Below are 18355 nucleotides of genomic sequence, written 5' to 3' on the forward strand. Positions count from 1 at the left end.
ATGGAGTAATTTTTACTATATTCCATACAATGTTTAAGACGTACTTATCCTAAAAACTAGTTATTATTTGAGATCCAAATTTAACTGGGCGCCATCTGACCACCATAACAGATATGGCAAACAGAAAGGCCTACAGGGACCAGGAAAGCCGTTGCACACAGTGAGGTGCGTGAGAAATATAGTGGAGGGTGTGCAAGCTGGGCAGCCTGGAACATCTGTGTCCCATCCCCAAGAGCAGCTGCTGCCCAGCTGGTTGGTTGTGCAGAGAGGGTCTCCAGACGGTCCAATAGTCTAGCGGTTCAAAGCATAATATAAAGATAATATAAATTTAAAAATATATGGAATACTCACATTTTTAAAGGGGACAATCAGTAGAAAGAACACTTGTGAGGCATAAGCAAAGCAGGTCTGTGGGCTCCGTGAGGCATATGGGTGATGGGTTTGTAACCTCTGATCTGACCTCTACAAAGTGGGTGGAGCAGGTTTGTAACCTGTAAATTATGTTGCTTTGCTATGTCGGGGTGAATAGTATTTGGGTGTGGGGAAGGGCTGGCAGCAGGGGGACGATTCCCTCCTGCAAAAGGTGAGACATAGAAGCGACTTCTCTGGCCACGACTCCGTGCTCTCGCCCCTCAGTGCCTGAGTGAGCCCCACTGGCCACTCTCCCCATAGCCGGGCAATGGCCGAAGTCGACAGGGCTGTGCTGCTGCTACCTGCTCTCGCAGGGCCTGAGGAGACGAGCCCGCCCTACCAGCCTCTCAGGCAGCAAGGCAGCAGCAATTGGGGTTTTGAAAGCTTTTATCAGTAGATTGTGGGCGGAAACTGCCCCGGGTTTGCTCTGAGCTTCTTGAGGCTTCTCAGCTTCAGATGCAAAGCAAGTGGGTGTCTCTTTGAGAAGCAGAAAGGGGGAAAGAAAGAACAAAAGAGAGGTGTTTCCCTGGGTTCTGGGAACTCTATAAAGAGAGAGCCGGCTTCTTTCTCTCGAGCAGTCAGAAACAGGAGTCCCGTCCTTGACACCCGGGACTCCCCAGGATTGAGAAGGAGAAAAACCCTTGGCTGGGGGCTGGCCCGAGGCACTGGCTGCCATGCAGCAGCCCTTGAATTACCCGTACCCCCAGATTTTCTGGGTGGACAGCAGTGCCAGCTCTCCCTGGGCTTCTCCAGGGTCAGTCTTCCCCTGTCCGTCCTCTGCGCCAGGAAGGCCCGGGCAAAGGAGGCCACCGCCACTACCACCACCTCTGAAGAAGAGGAGGGGCCACAACACAGGCCTGTGTCTCCTTGTGATGTTTTTCATGGTTCTGGTGGCCCTGGTTGGATTGGGACTGGGACTATTTCAGCTCTTCCACCTGCAGAAGGAACTGGCCGAACTCAGAGAGGTAAGCTGCCCTGTGGATTGCTGTGCCCTGAAGGCATGGGTGTGAGACAGCCCTGCTGTAGTGGAGGGAGGAAGGTGACAGTGATCTATATGGACCACAGTCTTGCTTGCAAAGTACTTCACAATCCTTTTTTCCTGTCTCAGAAATGAATCGCTCTAGCCATCTGTTCTATATGCAGAGAAATGGGGGCTCAAATGAGTGGAAGGAATATTATCTATGTTGGGAAGGATCAGAGCCAAATTACGACTGGTAACTAGAGTTCTTCTTTTCTCAGTTGGCTGCTACCTACCTTATACTCAGTGATTCAAGAAAGAAAAGGAACTTGGAATCTTGCTTACAAGTGAATTTGTTCAAATGGACAAACTAAATTTCCTTGAAAATACTTAAAAATATTGGAACTATTCCAAATCACAAAACTGAGGCATGGAGAGGCACAACTTGGCCGGAGTCTGAGTTAGCAGAGGTTCTAAGGTGTTTAGATTCCCTTTCCAGTGCTTAGTTTATTTGACAATTCTGCCTCCTTTGCTTAAAGAACTTCATATTTATTATATACCTTTTCTCTTTTTGTTTCACCAGTCCACCAGCCAAAGGCATACAGAATCGTCTTTGGAGAAGCAAATAGGTGAGTCCTTTCATGCGTGTACATGAGTTAGAAAGATAGTCCTTAGCGCTGAACCATGTTGGGGGAATGCCTTGAATTCCATCTCATTCCTGGGCATATGTATACTATGAAAGAGGAATCCTAACCAATTCTGAATCTCTGGTCATTTTGGTTCTTTGAGCTGCCCTAAAATATGAAGTGAGTTTAATTGTTCAAAATTAGTATAGCTGAGTATCACACAAAAGTAAAAATAATTTCTGCTTGAATTTGGAAAAAGCAACACACATATAAAACCCTGGACCTTTGCCCCTTAGCAGTTGGCTCCAGGCCTGTCCGCTTCCTCAGGCCTCCTGGTTCCCATGCACAGGGCTGTGGCTATAACTTCTCGGGAGAGAAGGGGAGGTAAAGGCAGAGAAAGCTGCTGCTGGGAAAGACCCGTGCTCTCCTATTTAATCTCTATAAGAGATTAGTTAAGAGTCAGACCTTATTTAAAATTTTTCCATAGGATATATTTAAGCTTTTAAAAAGTGGGCAACCAATCATCCCCATTAGGATGGTTCTTTTGCAGCCACTGGAAAGCTTGGAGGAAGACTTTTGCCATTATTCAAAGGGTAGTCCCACTTCACTCACAGAGGCAATCGTGAGCTACCTTTGATAATAAAGGAAAAACCTTTGTATGAGATCCAGGACAGGAGGAAGATGAAAATGTTGAACACTGACCTTCTAAAGTTTCAGGACATAGTTTTGGAAACTGTGGACAGATAGATTTAGAATACTGCAACTCATTAAACTAAGAGTCACTGAACTTTAGATTTGATAAGAGTTGGAAGGGAGCTTAGAGAACATCTGGTCCAGTCATCTCATTTTTCAGAAGAGAAACAAAACACCAGATAGATTAGGTGATGTGCCCAACACTACTGGTGTGAAACTAGGATGAGAAGGAACATAGGCTCCTAATGCCTTGTCACTTATAGTGCTTCCCAGTACATGCTCTGGTGCCTCATGACACAGGGAAACTCCTGTCTTTTTCTGATGGCCATGGAATGAGAACAAAGATGACAAGCAAGATGCCTCTGCAAAGACAATAGTTAAATCTCATCCTTAGAAATTGGGAAGAAAACAGAAGACAGCACTGGCTACCCAGTAAGGGGAGGCTGTTCCAGGTTCTTAGGATATGCCTGAGAAACCCAAGTCACCCTATTGCCCTAGCAGGTAGGCTCTTGTAGGAGCCATCCTTAGGATCCTCTGGTTTCCAGTTCTGGGTCTGAGCCCCTAAAGAGTTAGAAATTCCAGATGTACCCAAGCAGAGTAAAAACATTTGTTAGAAAAATAAAGCCTCTGGAGGATTTCTAAAATAAGATAGATTTGAAAATCAGTGGAACGTGGCTGGCAAAATGGGTACCTAATTACTCATCTTTCACCCACTTTGTGGAGTCATTTTAGTAATTAAAAGTCAAGTGAACAGATAAGTCAGGTCCACTTGTCCCACTAAACAAGTATCAAGTATCTTTCCTAGATCAACGCAGATGGACCAGAAATTGGTGAATTATCACACAGAAATCAAATTAGCAACTTTACTAATGAGCTAAGAGATGCAAATTTAAAAAGGGGGATACCCAGGTTTATCCATCAAATTAGTGAAGTTTAAAAAAAAACACAAAACCCCAGGTTGGCAAAAATGTGAGAGAAAAGGGTCTGCTTCAACAGTTGAGAGTCAGTGGGCATGTAAATTGCTACACCTTTCTAAAGAGTAGTTGGGAAAAAAATATCACAGGATTAAAACTGTTAATTTACCTTGTGATCTCATCACTAAGGCTTTATTATTTAAGAAAATAATCAAAATGTGCCTGAAAATTTATAATAAGGATGTTCATCACTTCCTTATAAGGCTATTTATAATAAACCAGTCAGAAGAAAGTTAAATGCTTCTTAATAGGAAATTAGTTAAATACATGACAGTGTATTCAGATGAGATCATAATACGCAGCAACTAAAAGCTATATGTTAGAAGGACATTTAATGCCATAGAGATTGTGCATTCTATATTGTTGGATAAAAGACAAGTTATAAAGCAGTGTGTTTAGTTTAATATTGACATATGCATATTTTTATATTCTTAGTAAACATCTAGAAGGATTTATACTCCAACAGGTTAACTGTGATTTTTCTCTGGAAGGTTCTATTGTAGGTTATTTAAACTTTCTTATTTGGTTCACTTTCATTTTTCCACAGTTAACTCATTAAATCTTTTATTCATTCACAAATGTTCTTGGAGTATTTCCTGTGTGCCAGGCTGGGTGTTGGGTAGTGGGTGATGACAGAATGAGAGACAAGTGGCTTGCCCTCATGGAGCTCTTAGCATGATAGAGAAGATAAACAAAAGCAAGCAAACAGACAACAAACTTTTAAGTTGTACTAAGTGTGACCTAAGATTGAGTGGTCTGCAAAGTCCCCTCTAAGGAGGTGTTGTTAATGTGGATGTGTGTATGTGTATGGGTGGGTAGGAGGCTGGGAACATCATTCCAGCACTGAGAATGGCATGTGCAGAGACCCTGGAGCAGGCTACAGTCATCACCAAAATATAGGATATATTTCTCCTTTATTTATTCCATCATTTATCCAGCAGATATTTTTATTGAGTACCTTCTATGAGAATAACACTGCGAGGGATATACCACATGTGATTCTCTGTTCCATTTCCTGTCAGTTCATGGCTGAATGCCAGATCAGCTGCACAGATGGTTTGTGGTGTAGGAATATAGAAGAGACTCAGTTTTGCCTTTCCTGTTCACTAACACCTCACCTCATTCATGGTGGGTGGTCTTGGGTGGCTACAGAGGTAATAATTGCTTACATCATATCCTCAGCTGATTGGAGCACTCTCAGGCCATATAGAGTTTTACAGGCTAATCATGAAGAGCCTGATGTGGATGAGTGCCTTTCTATGAAACTTTCTTGAACATCTTAGCTAAATTCATTAGTTAAGTGGTAGAGCTATTCCACTGAAATATCTAAAGTCAGAGAACTAGTACCTATTTTGAGAACTGTTGTGTATTTTAAATCTTTCCATTTAATTTAGCAAACATGTACTGATCACATGCCTTGGGGTAGAAACCGAGCTAATTACTCTGGTGGATTAAACATATAGTAAGGAATTTGCCATTTATTTGGGGAGTAAGATGAATTATACAGTTACCACAGAAAAAGGGGAGTCAAAACTGACAAGAGAGGTGACGACAGAGTGCTTCTAGGTTTCAAAGGCGGAAACAAGCATATTTGATTAGAAAGGCTTGGGAATGTTTTGCAAGAAAAGAGGTATTTTAGATGGTATGTGCAGGGTTGATAGGAATTTAGCACAGAGATCTGTTTGGGAGGGCATCCCAGGCAGAAGGAACAGCATGGGCAAAGGCACAGAGGCAGGGAAGCTGGGTGTGTTCAGAACTGTTGTACAGCTATGTCTAGCGTGGGTGAGTAAGCAAGATAAGGCTGGACAGATAGGCAGAGATCACATGGTTGGGGACACTTGTACATAATTACACGTTCAATGAGGAGCATTCAAGGTGTTTGAGATCTTAGGATAATTTATCTGGGGCAGATTGTAGAATGCCATTGGGGAAGACCTAGTGGCCTGGAGATCAGCAGTCTTCAGGCTTTGTCCTGCAGAGTCCTAAGGGCAGCTGAGCCAGAGAGGAAAGAGCCTTGGATCTGGACTCAGGAGACCTGAGTGTCAGTCCCACTCTGACACTGAGTAAACAGGTCTTCTTGGATAAGTCACCCAACTTGTTATTTTTTTTATCAGGAAATAACTTTTTATTTTATATTGGAGTATAGTTGATTAACAACGTTGTGTTAGTTTCAGGTGTACAGCAAAGTGATTCAGTTATACGTATACAAGCCACCCAACTTTTAAGCTCGTTTTGCCGTCTATAAGATGGGACAGTAATCTCTACCTCAAAGAGTTGTGGCCAGTTATAAATGCAATAGCTTATATGGCACATCTTTATAAACTAAGCTTTCTATTATTTTATTGTAGCATTATAATTTATGCATGTGTCTATTTTAATTTAGTTCCTTTTTACCTCTCTGTTTCTGAAATACAGGCTGTTGTAATTCCTACAATTTGGACCTGAATGAGTTGGCTATGTTAGACTGTTGCCATTTATGCTTATAAAACTTCTTTTATTTAAATGCTCTGCTTAGAGTCCCACAGAAAGAATAGTTGTTATGTCATTTTTTACGTATATCTTTCATCTCTCTGTGAAACAGGTCACCCCAATCCATCCTCTGAGAAAACGGAGCTGAGAAAGGCAGCTCATTTAACAGGTCTGTATCTGGAAGATGGGCTTGGGAAAGCCTTTGGCAGAAAGCAGAAGAGCTGGTTGGTCTCCACGACTGTGCTCTGCAGTAGTTGATACTTTCCAGTGACAGTATTTGAAACCCAAGAGGAGTTACATCTTTCTAGTCAGGTCAACCTCACACACACATTGAGCCCCTACTCTGGGCAAGGCCCTGTTCTAAACTGGAGAAATGGAGCTGCTTATGACGTGATCCTTGCCCATAAGGAGCTCACTCTTTTCACTCACTCCAATGACCCTTAGGGAATTTGGGGCACAGATCCAAGCGGTGAGAGCTGGGGAGATGGGGAATGATGAATTATTTTAGTACGTGTTTCCCTGGTTTTCTGTAAGAGCTTTACTCTGCTTTCTCCATGAGTAGAAAAAGGAGAGGCGAGGCCCAGTCCTGGCACTAGTGGTCGTGTAGTGGAGTGAAATGATTTGATAGCAAGGTGGTATGGGCATTCCCAGTGTAAAGTCCACAAATATCTGAAAAGTGGATAAGTATCATGGAAAGTGGTATGCTGCTGTCCCTGAAATTATTTCAGCAGAGACTGTAAAATGATCCAATTTAGATAAACAGACATTTCTTGAACACATGCTGTGTGCCAAGCCTGGGGGACATGGAGATGAACCACACACGGCTCCTGCCTTCAAGGAGCTTACAATCTAACAGGGAAAGACATGTGCACAAGCAATAATTCCAGCATTCTCTGCTTAAGAATGTACATAATGCTGTGGGGATACAAATGAAAGGGGATTTTCGCCCACACTGAAGAATCCTTAGTGCAGGTAAAGATTGGACTAGATGATCCCTAAGGTCCTTCCCAACTTTAGAACTTCAAAGTTCCTTGGATTTGATTTTTCACCTCATGAAGGGACCTCAAACCCTAGTAGTTTTGGTACTAGTTCTGAACCTTTGTTCCAGAGAGCTAAAATCATCCCAATCATTTCTCACTGCAGTTGATGAGGGGTATATGCTATTGTCCCAGTTGTGTGGATGATAAAATTGAAGACGTCAATTTGATAAAGGTGTGAAGAAATTCAGTAACAGGTCAGGCCTGATCCGTCACCTGGCTCAATATGGGCTATGTCATTTGGGGTAAAAAGCATTTGCTCAAGGCATGGTCCGCAATTTTGCCTTGGAAGCTTGGTTTGTTGATACATGAGCATTCCTGGCTGAAAGCTCCTCTCTGGTTTGGTTTCAGGCAAGCCCAACTCAAGATCCATCCCTCTGGAATGGGAAGATACTTATGGAATTGCCCTGGTCTCTGGGGTGAAGTATAAGAAGGGCAGCCTTGTGATCAATGAAACTGGGCTGTATTTTGTGTATTCCAAAGTGTACTTCCGGGGTCAGTCCTGCAACAAGCAGCCCCTGAACCACAAGGTTTACACGAGGAATTTTAGGTACCCCCAGGACCTGGTGCTCATGGAGGGGAAGATGATGGACTACTGCACTACTGGCCAGATGTGGGCCCGCAGCAGCTACCTGGGGGCTGTGTTCAATCTCACCAATGCTGACCATTTATATGTCAATGTATCTGAGCCCTCTCTGGTCAATTTTGAGGAATCTAAGACATTTTTTGGCTTATATAAGCTCTAAGAAAAGCACTTTGGGATTCTCTCCATTATGGTTTCTTGTTATAGGCACTGAGAATGTTGTCTTGAATGAGGGTCTTCTTAAGTCCACTTGAGGTCAAGAGAGAAGACATGAACCAAGAGGATCTTGAGACCACAGGGTCCAGCAGTTCTACAGCTCCTCATCTCACCTAAGGTCCACGAGCCAGACAGGAGGAGGACATGAACATGAAACTCTGGGCTGCCATGTGAAGCTGCAGAGACAGGGAAAAGCAGCTACCAGGGTGTTCTACACTCATCTTAGGTGGCCTAGCACACTTTGGTACACTGAAAATGGCACGTTTTAACTCACCTCTTGGGGTGGGTCTACTGTCTACCTCAGGGGAGGCTGTCTTTCATGTATATGGATGCAACATGAATGTATAAGGGGTGGGAAAAGAGGACTAGGCTTACATGATAAGCTAAAGAGACTAAAAGGCCAGTGTCCCACTGGCAGCATCTTTACTTGTAAATGCATAGCCTGAGCCATCAGGTGATGCTAACAGAGAAGCAAGGGAGATCTTTTGAGGACTCAGTCCATTCCCTATACAGCATGTATATTTCCAGTGCAATTGTAGGGGTGTGGGTGTGTGTGTGCGCACGCGTGTGACTAGAAGAGTTACGTAAGTAGAGAGAACGTGGAGATTGGGAAGGACATGTTAGGAAAATATGGGCTGCATTTGGTGGTAGATTTTGAATGCTTTTTGGGCAACCAACTCTAATAGTCCTCAAAACTCTTTGATTGTCAGTTATTAAAGCTGTTTCCCCATAATATAACTAATATTTATATATATTTTGTGGGTTTTTTTTTTCTTTTTGCAGTACGCAGGCCTCTCACTGTTGTGGCCTCTCCTGTTGCGGAGCACAGGCTCCGGACGTGCAGGCTAAGCAGCCATGGCTCACGGGCCCAGCCGCTCTGCGGCATGTGGGATCTTCCCGGACCGGGGCATGAACCCGTGTCCCCTGCATTGGCAGGCGGACTCTCAACCACTGCGCCACCAGGGAAGCCCTATTTTGTGCATTTTTAATGAACAGAATACATGTAACAAAAACTATGTTAAAATATAGATAAACATTATGAGTGTCCTTTTTGGAAATCACTAAGATCTGGAGTTTTTCCTTATTATTTCTTTCTTCCATGGCCTCCTCATTCATTATGACTTAAGCCCACTTTAAGAAGAATTTACTAGGATGAGAAGAGCTGTGAGGCAAATCTTTGCATCTTTGCCAGGCTCTCCTCTCCTCGCTATATTCTCTTTCCCCTCCATCTACCACTATCCAGAGTTTCCATTGCCAATATTATTGCCAGTGTTAAGCTCACCCAACTTCCCATAGATCTGATGACAATTTGTCTTTTCCTGGGGGCAGAGATGTGGCATAGTGGAAAAGGCACAGACTTTGGACTAAAAAGCCTGAATTTGAATCTTTGTTCCTCTACTTATTAACTATGCAATCACTGGGCAGATCACTTGACTTTTTTGGATAAAAAGGGGCTGATTTGGACTTATAGTATCTAACACATCATAGAATGTCAAACAATAGTGTCTGCCATTATTAATAAGCCACTCTATGGGAGGAACTTCATTCTCCAGAAGAAGCCACTGCTCTGAGGGATCCATTCAAACACCTGGTTTCTTGCCTTCTCACCTTGGTCTCACAATAACCTTTTCCTATTTTCTCCAAATGCTCATTACCATGACTTCTCCCTAGACTTTTTCATCATTAAAAATAACAACATCTCTGGAATTTGATTTCAGACACCTTATTTTCACAACATCATGTCCTTTTTCCAACTCAGTTGGTCCAACATTTTCTCTCCTAAAAATATGTATATATATTTTACTGTGTTGTGACATCTACTTAATAAATGCTATCATTTTCTTATATATCCATCAGCTCCTTCTCTATCTTCACTCTTTTCTCTATCCAGCTTAGGTTCCACGATCTGTCGTTACAATCAGAACCTTGGAAAGACCCTGAATTCCAAAATACTCTGTTACCGTCCCTGTTTTCCTCTTGTAAAAATCCCATTCTCTTTATGCTGGCATCCTAGCAGCCGGATGTTGCTGCAGAAAAATGACACAAACCGATTGACTATTTTTATTTTTATCTATCATCTACTTAAATCATCCAATCAATTTTTTAAAATAAATTATTTATTTTTGGCTGCGTTTGGTCTTCGTTGCTGCGCGCGGGCTTTCTCTAGTTGTGGTGAGCAGGGGCTACTCTTCGTTGCAGTGTGCGGGCTTCTCATTGCGGTGGCTTCTCTTGTTGCGGAGCACGAGCTCTAGGCGCGCGGGCTTCAGTAGTTGCGGCACACGGGCTCAGTAGTTGTGGTTCGCGGGCTCTAGAGCACAGGCTCAGTAGTTGTGGCGCACGGGCTTAGTTGCTCCATGGCATGTGGGATCTTCCCGGACCAGGGCTCGAACCCGTGTCCCCTGCATTGCCAGGCAGACTCTCAATCACTGCACCACCAAGGAAGGCCAAATCAATTATTTATCAGTGAATTATTTCTGTCTTTTGATAGATTTGAATAGGTAATACATGCACATAGCACAAATTTTAAAAGGTACACAAAGATATAGGATGAAAATAAGCCCTTTTCTCATCCTGTCCTGTGGCTCCATCTCTGCCCACAAGGAGGATCACTGTCTCCTTCTGTAGCTTTTCCGAGATGATCTATACATAAATATGACATCACTTTACATCAGGGTTTTCTAGCCTCGGTTCTATTGACGTTATGAGCTGGACAAATCTTTGTTGTGAGGGCTGTCCTGCCCGAGCATTGTTGTATGTTTAGCAGTAACCCTGCCCTCTACCGACTAGATGCCAGTAGCATGCCCTTGCCCCCATGTGTGATAACCAGAAATGTCACCAAATATTGCCAAATGTCCCCGGGCTGAAGGTGGGGAGACAAAATCACTCCTGACTGAGAACCACTGCTTTACATTAGTGATCACAGATTTCAAATAGGCATTCAACACAGCCCAGCACTTTTCCTCCAGTTCCCTGGTAAGCATGTTTTTTTCACTGTTTGAGACAACTACATCATGTCTTTTCCTTTTATAAACCAACTTCCTCCCCTCCTCCCACCATGGAACCTCACTTTTACCACCAAAACACAAACCCACTTGTATCTGAATGATCTCTTTCTTCCATCTGATACAGTGGAGGAAGAGGACCTTCTGTGTGCATTAATTTCCTCTTCCTTATTTTACCTGTTTAAAAATTTTCTTCTTTCTTCTAAATCTTCAAACTAGCTCTATGAAATAACTTCCACTGGCATGTACATATATTCAAGTATCCCGTCACTGAAAGATAAACCAAACCAAACTAAACCAAAAAAAAAAAAAAACCCAAACCTTTCTTTAGCCTTCTTCTTCCTCCAGAAATGGCTGCATTTCTCATTTTCCCCATAGAGAGAAACATCTGAGAAGGTTTTCTCCACACACATGGGCTCCATTTTTAAAGCCAGGAATCTGCCTGTTATTTATTTAACCACTTAAAAATATCTGGGTTTTTTTTTCTGCTAGAAAAAAAACTCCAAAAGCAAGACCTTTTCTGCCTTGTTTACCACTGTATTCACACTACCTAACCCAGTGCCTGGCACATATTAGGTGCTCAATAAATATTTGTTGATTAAATAACTTTCAGTATAAGGCAAAAGTCTTTCAATGGGTATGTTTCTCAGAGTAGTGAATCTATAATTGTGTTGCCTCAAGGACGTGTGTGCTTGTTTATCCAGCTTTGACTAGATTATTCAATGGGGGTTTGAGGCTACAGATGAAAAAATATAGTGCGCCCTAACTCATAGAATTAGAAAAAAAGAAAGAGCTATTTGGTCGTTAGCATTACCAGGAGCTTTTGGGAGACTGTTGAGGAAAAATTCTAGGTAATTAAAGCTGAAACTGTCGTTTAGAAGATACACAATACATGTTTGTTGAATAAATTAATGAACAAAACTAAAAGTCCAGGTTGGAATGTGTCACCTGCTCTCCTTGAAACTCTTCTGTTGATTAATCTGCTCTATGTGGTCAGGTTTCTGACCAGGTACTTCATGGAGAAAGTCAGAGAGGTAGTCACCCTTCTTTTGGCCGACGGTCTGTATTCCCAACCCTCACAATGAAATTCTCCTCATCCATTTCTTCTTCATATGACTCCATCCATCCAAGTACACCAGTTCTAATGGTCACAGGAAGTTTGCGGGACCATTTTTTTGGGTCAGTGGGCCCTCCTAGATAATGGTATTAGAGCAAAGAGGAGTAGGAACGGTGCTGGGCATCCTGTGATGACTGATGCCATTAGCTAGTTGTGGTACTACTGGTACTTTTATCTGTCTAACTCTGAGCTCTGCTAGGATGCCTTCAGGATTTTCTGAACACAGGGTTGTAGCTTACTATGCTTTAAGTACTGGTTTCAGGGAAGAGATATTAACAGTTCCTTGAGTTATTTTTCTTTAAGAGGGAACACAAGGAATGTCAAAACCCCAAAACCTTTTGAATGTGCTCATCAAAAGTAGAGTCAATCATTGTTCCTTTATGAAATGCTAAACCCAAAGTAGACCACTTAAAAAAAAAAAGGTCACTTCTGGTTTAGTAGTTTGAGGTTTTCTTTCTTTTTAAACAACTGAAAACACAGAAAACCATGTTTTTTTCTTAGCCCCCACCGCCCCCCAGAGTGGTGACTTTGTATTCTCTGAAGTAGGTTTTGACTTACCACAGCTTAACAGAAAAAAAGCTTTCCTGGAATCATCACTGTGAGAATGACTAATTTGAAACAACAGATCATTGGAAGAGGTTGAACTGTGGGGAGAAGCCTGGTTCCTCAAAGCCAGACTATAAGATTTCCTTAAGGAGGTTAAGCCGTAGACATTCCCTGGTCCTTATCTAAGAAAGTGTGCTGTTAAATTACATGTTAAATTACACATGTTAAATAACATTTTTTCATAGGAGTTTGGTTAAGTTGTGATGTCAGTAGAGATAAATTTTTTCTCTGTGTGTGTGTGTGTGTGTGTGTGTGTGTGTTTCTTTCCCCGGGTTTTGGATCATCCAGAGGCAGAATGAGGTGATCCTAGGAGAGCCAAATTAAAGCCAATTCCTTAGGGTTTTCAGACTCAAAAATGGACCTTATTCAGAAATAATATAACTATTGAGAGTAGCCAGGAATCTTTGGGATTCATCTAGAAGCCAACCAGCCTTGGAAATATAGACAGCTAAGTGGGTATCTTTTGCTCCTTACAATTCACCCAGAGGGTAGAAAAGCATCACCTCAGTGATGACTTTCTTCCTTTTGCTAAAGCTTTCCCTTTGCTGGGAGACATTTATTCACCATTCTGACTGATACATCTTTAGAGAAAAGTGCAATGCACATGTCTCTCCTCTCTCATTTGGAGGTTCCCTCAGCTCTACAGAGCCACCCTTTTTTCTCCTTCTCAGTAAAACGACATGAACCTCAATCACATTCTGTTGAAAGTTGTCTTCTCTCTAAGTTTTCTGAAATTTTCAGGAAATACTTCCGTTCTTTGGGCAGTCCACATGATAATGGGTTTCCTGGCTCTCACCTGGTTTCTGGCAGTGGATGTTCTCTAAGGTACTCCCATTGTGGAATACCTGTATTTCCCTCAAGGCACTACTACCACAACTTGCTGGGTGTAGACAAATTTTATTGATGGTTTGGGGGTAATGGATAGAGATTACACTACACACACAGTGTAAGTTATACCTAAAATTGAGTGTTAGACATCACTATCATCCCCCAAATTTGCCACAATTATCTCCATAAGTGTGTCACCCAAAACCCTAGTACTTGAAAGGAAGCATAAGCTCATTCATTCAAAAACGGTTTATTTAATATCTACCATATACCAGAAACTACCCTAGGTACTGTGAATACAATGAAAAATAAAGCCTCATATGGAGTTATATTTTAATGGAGAGATGGTAAATAGACAACAAAAAAGAAGCAAATAAATACCTAATTAGTCATATGGTAGTAAGTGTTAATGAAGAAAATTTAAGCAAGGTAAGGTGGTAGAGAGTGGTAAAGAAGGAGGGGATTATTTGATAAGTGGTGAGGGCACACCACTTAGAGCATATCAAGTAGAGAAATGAAAATGCAAAGATGTGGTTGGTATGTTTGGTATATGGTTAGAGTGGAATGAGCTTGATAAAAACTGGTTGGAAAGGTAGCCAGAGGCCAGATGATGTAGGGCCTTGGAAGCTTCGGAAAGGAGTGTGGATTTCCTTCTAAGTGTCATAGAAAGTTGTTAGAGGGCTGGGAACAGAGAACAGAGAGTGATGTGACCTCATTTACAATTTAAAAGGAACACTCTAGTTTATGGAGAACAGTCTCTGAGTTGGGAGACCAGTAGAAGGCTGCTTCAGCACTCCAGATGAGAGATGGCAATGGCTTGAACCAGGGTATTGAGAGTCATTTTGATGTTAGAGTTAAACGGATTTGCTGATGGATTGGATGTGGGACATGAGAGAAATGATGATTCTCTCATTTTGGGTCTGAGCAATTGGGGGGCTGGTGGTGCCGTTTACTGTATTATAGTTTTGCTGCTGTCATGTAAGACTTCATGTTACATGAAGTCTTCTTACACTTCTCTGCACAGTCTGTGACAGAGGAAGAAAACGCTTGTTTCTTGCTGCACATCCTTGGGTTTGTACCAACAAGGGCCAACTCTTCACTAATAGCCAAAGGCACAGAGACCAACCAGCCTTAGAGTTCTGCTTGAGTTCTTCTCATGGATAGAAGTTCTCTATACCAGCCTTAAGAAGGAAGGAAACTGTGTGTATTAAGATTGCCATATATAAACCTGAGACTGCCCCCATTGCCAAAAATTACTCATCACAGATCTTGGGTTATAAGTAATCTTAGAAGTAATGTAAGGCAACCTCTCTTCTAAGGTAGAAGTCCTCTTTGCCATATTTCCAACAAGTGGAACCCATTTCCAACATATTCTCTATTTGAAAATGTTTGGAAGAGAGGGCTCCCTGAACTGTGAGGGAACCCATTTCTGTACTGGCCTATATCACATTGTAAATAGTTCTTTCTTAGATTTAATTGAAATCCTCTACACATTTGTCATAAGTCTTTGCTGCTTAATACGCCTATAGAATTTTATGGCTTGTCAAGCTCTCTCATGTACCTTATCTTGTTTAATTTTCACTAAACCCTGTAAGGTAGATTGTTATCCTCATTTTACACAAAAAAACAACTGAAACACTGAAAAGTTGTGAGCCTTGCTCAAGGTGATGTGGCTAAGAAATGGTGGATGGGACTTAACTCTAGTTGTCTAACCGTATGTCTTATGTTCTTTCCACATGCAAAGAGACTTCTTAGAACTGTATCTTATATAATGGTGCTCAAAATGAGCCTCATCCCATTAATTTGCAGTGTTTCCTTAGCTCCTGGCATTTCAGTGTGAGTCTCACTTTGCCTATTACCAATACTCTGCATTATATTTATTGTTATATTATATATAACGTATGTATATATTGATGTAATTCTATAGATAGAGGTCACAGATTTTCAGTGTTGAGACTTTCTCTTAGATTCTTCTTTTGTTTCTTCTCTCTACTGTGTTCCATCTGAATTGCCCTTATTGTCCCTCTACCAGCAAATAGCATCCTGGTTTTTATAAGGTGAGAATGAAAGAGATTGAGCTTCCGGTCAGAAAGTCTGGGTTGAGTTCAGCCTCTGCCGCTCAACTAGCTGTATGTGGGCCCTTAAGTAAGTGACATGAATATCTTGAGATTCAGTTGTCTCCTCTGTAAAATAAGGATGCCAATTCCTTTTCCTATGATTTTTTTGGAATGTTGTTAACGGCAAATGGAGTGAGGCTACTTTGTGACTTGGAAAATCGCTCCTGACGGTTAGTCAGTGGAATTGTCATATCCCTCAGCAACTTTCTTGATAAAGTCACTGTTAAAAAAATCCTTACAAAATCGATTATTCATAATCCTACTGTATTTTGTATGAATCCCATCACACATAAAACTACTAATGAGGAACAACATGTAGGTAAATCTCATTCTGAGGTATAAAAATGAAATAATATCTTACATTTTCATAGCCTTTAAAACATCTTCTCACATGCCTCTTGCTTTTATTGTTTTTAAAAAATATATGACGTAATACACATAAAAGCAGTTGGCATGTGTCAGGTTCTCTATAAAAGTTATTTGAATATATCGAATATAGTCTGTGCTCACTATGTTCACAGCCTAGTGTGATCCATTTTGATGCCTAGTTTTTAAATCCTGAAATACAATGAAATAGAGTGATGTGTACACTTTTGACTGGTGAGATAGCTCTTTGCTATCCTTATCTATAGCTAAAACCCTCTGCTTAACTCAGGGTTGCCTCAAGAGATGTGAGCCACTAAGGAAATCCACCTTCTCTGGCTGCTCATCACAGAAGGGATAGAACCTCTTGGTTCTTCTGTCGTAGCCCTGGCTTTCTGTGGGTGAACCACTTCAAAGACTGTGAGCTAGTAAGAAGCACCCTTGACGTTATCGAACTCTGAAAGTGTCCGCACATGTAAGACACCGTAGGCAAGACAGGAACCTTTGCAAAGGAGACTGGAGAGTTGGAGAGGCATCACTGGTGTCTCAAAAGTTTCTCTGGGCAAAGGATCTTCTAGTTTCACTTGGTTTAGGTCTCAGTTTTCTCACACACCCCACCCTAGCAGCAGCACGCCTGCACTACTTCCAGTCTGTGGAAGGGAACTCGGTACACATTTTCTGGAAGGGAAGCTTCTATAAGTTGTTCCTGATTGGAAGAGAAGGCAGGTGGAAGATTCAGGAAGCTACAGAGGTCTCTGGCCTTAAGTAAATGAACTAAGATTCTAGACCTTCGTAACAGATTAAAGACTGCAGCTTGAGGAAACTGGGGATTCCTATAACATGCAATGCATCTTTTTCTCCTCACCCCGTGTCTTCATTGAGAAGAGAAAACAGCCTTGGCTCAGATGGTGAGAAAGAGACACGAAGGTGTTAAACGAACTCTAAAGTGTGAGCTACAAGGGAAGACAGCTCAAACCTCAGCATCCTCTTTGCATCATTTGGTGGGTTGTGTTCTGGCTTCTAAGAAATTCCGGAGGCTTCTGCAGGGGTCTGGGAGGGTGGCAAAGAGAAGAACACCAGGCAGGGGCTGAGGTGGTTGATACTTCCTTTAGGATGGCAAATTGGCTCTTTCCTACTTTCCAGAAGAACACGGAAAGACTGCTCTGCTCTGGGAAGGAAGCAGGAGTACAGTCAGTGGCCGGGTAGCTGGAAAAACATTTGAAGAGGAGATGAATATGTTTTTTTCTGCTCTACAGCCAAGTCCTCACTGTCATACCTTATGGCTCTCAAGGTGGATGCCCATCTTGGGTAAGAATACCCAACTTTTTATTTAAAAATAATGGGATGCTTGTCACAGGACTTATTCTTGCCCTAAGCCAAACCATGAAGTATATAAATAGCCATAGTAGTTATAATTTATTGACTCCTTTTTGTGAGGATTATGCAAAGCACCCAACGTTTATGTTTACTAATCCCCACAACAGCTCCACAAGTCCATTTTGAAAGTGACCAAAAACTGATTTAGTTTCAGAGAGGTTAAGTCACTTTCCCAAAGTCACGGGGTAACAGAGCCAGGATTCAAGACCAAGCTTTTACGATCCAAGGACTCTTACCTAAAGCAAAGTCATACTACCCCATTATAATACCCATACCCTTCATTCATTCAACAAACATTTATTAAGCACCTACTAGGTGCCAAGCATTGTTTAGGGGATAGAGTGGTGAACACGACAGACAAGTTCCTTGCTTCTTTTAAACTTACATCCTAATTGGGGGTGTGGGTGGTGGAGAAAATAAACAGACAAGCAAACAAATAAATACATAAATTATCAGATAAGCACCATGTAGAGAATTAAAATAAGGTGATAGGGTAAAGAGAGCCTAGAAAACTACATCAGAGGGAAGGCCTTTCTGAGGAGGTACCATTTAAAGTAACAAGAGCCAGGAATGCAGAGATTAAGCTAAAGAGCATTGCAAGCAGAGGCAACAACTTTTTTTTTTTTTTGCGGTACGCGGGCCTCTCACTGCTGTGGCCTCTCCCGTTGCGGAGCACAGGCTCCGGACGCGCAGGCTCAGCGGCCATGGCTCACGGGCCCAGCCGCCCCGCGGCATGTGGGATCTTCCCGGACCGGGGCACAAACCCGTGTCCCCTGCATCGGCAGGCGGACTCTCAACCACTGCGCCACCAGGGAAGCCCCGGCAACAACTTTTTATGGCTTGCTTATGGTATTTGGAAACCATAATGCACCTAGCAATATGCTGAGCTTTCTTAAGAGCTTAAATGCCAGTAGGTCCACTAGTCACTGTGACGACTGTCAACCTAAATAAAGAGGTAAACTGAGGCAAGCTCAAGTT

At 42.1% G+C, this 18355-nt stretch overlaps 1 protein-coding gene across 2 annotated transcripts; it reads left to right on the plus strand.

The window, feature by feature from the left end:
• The first annotated feature begins 1085 nt into the window (after nucleotides 1–1085).
• On the plus strand, nucleotides 1086–7975 carry FASLG (Fas ligand). 2 transcript variants are annotated; one of them, XM_067714354.1, is made up of 4 exons: nucleotides 1086–1376; nucleotides 1953–1998; nucleotides 6244–6300; nucleotides 7520–7975. In XM_067714354.1, the coding sequence occupies exons 1-4, from the start codon at nucleotides 1086–1088 to the stop codon at nucleotides 7912–7914; spliced, it is 789 nt and encodes a 262-aa protein (XP_067570455.1). In that variant the 3' UTR covers nucleotides 7915–7975. The 2 variants fall into 2 exon arrangements, with proteins under 2 accessions (XP_067570455.1, XP_067570464.1); XM_067714363.1 differs by lacking the exons at nucleotides 1953–1998; nucleotides 7520–7975 and having other exon boundaries at nucleotides 6244–6279.
• Nucleotides 7976–18355: the final 10380 nt, after the last annotated feature.

The sequence above is a fragment of the Pseudorca crassidens genome, chromosome 2, assembly GCF_039906515.1.
Source record: "Pseudorca crassidens isolate mPseCra1 chromosome 2, mPseCra1.hap1, whole genome shotgun sequence".
Taxonomy (NCBI): Eukaryota; Metazoa; Chordata; class Mammalia; order Artiodactyla; family Delphinidae; genus Pseudorca; species Pseudorca crassidens.

Bases quoted from the DNA above. Each gene is read 5' to 3' on its own strand.
- FASLG (XM_067714354.1), top strand. From the start codon at position 1,086: ATGCAGCAGCCCTTGAATTACCCGTACCCCCAGATTTTCTGGGTGGAC. The intron at 1,999-6,243 runs GTGAGTCCTTTC...TCTGTGAAACAG, and splicing joins GTCTTTGGAGAAGCAAATAG to GTCACCCCAATCCATCCTCT. The intron at 6,301-7,519 runs GTCTGTATCTGG...GTTTGGTTTCAG, and splicing joins AAAGGCAGCTCATTTAACAG to GCAAGCCCAACTCAAGATCC.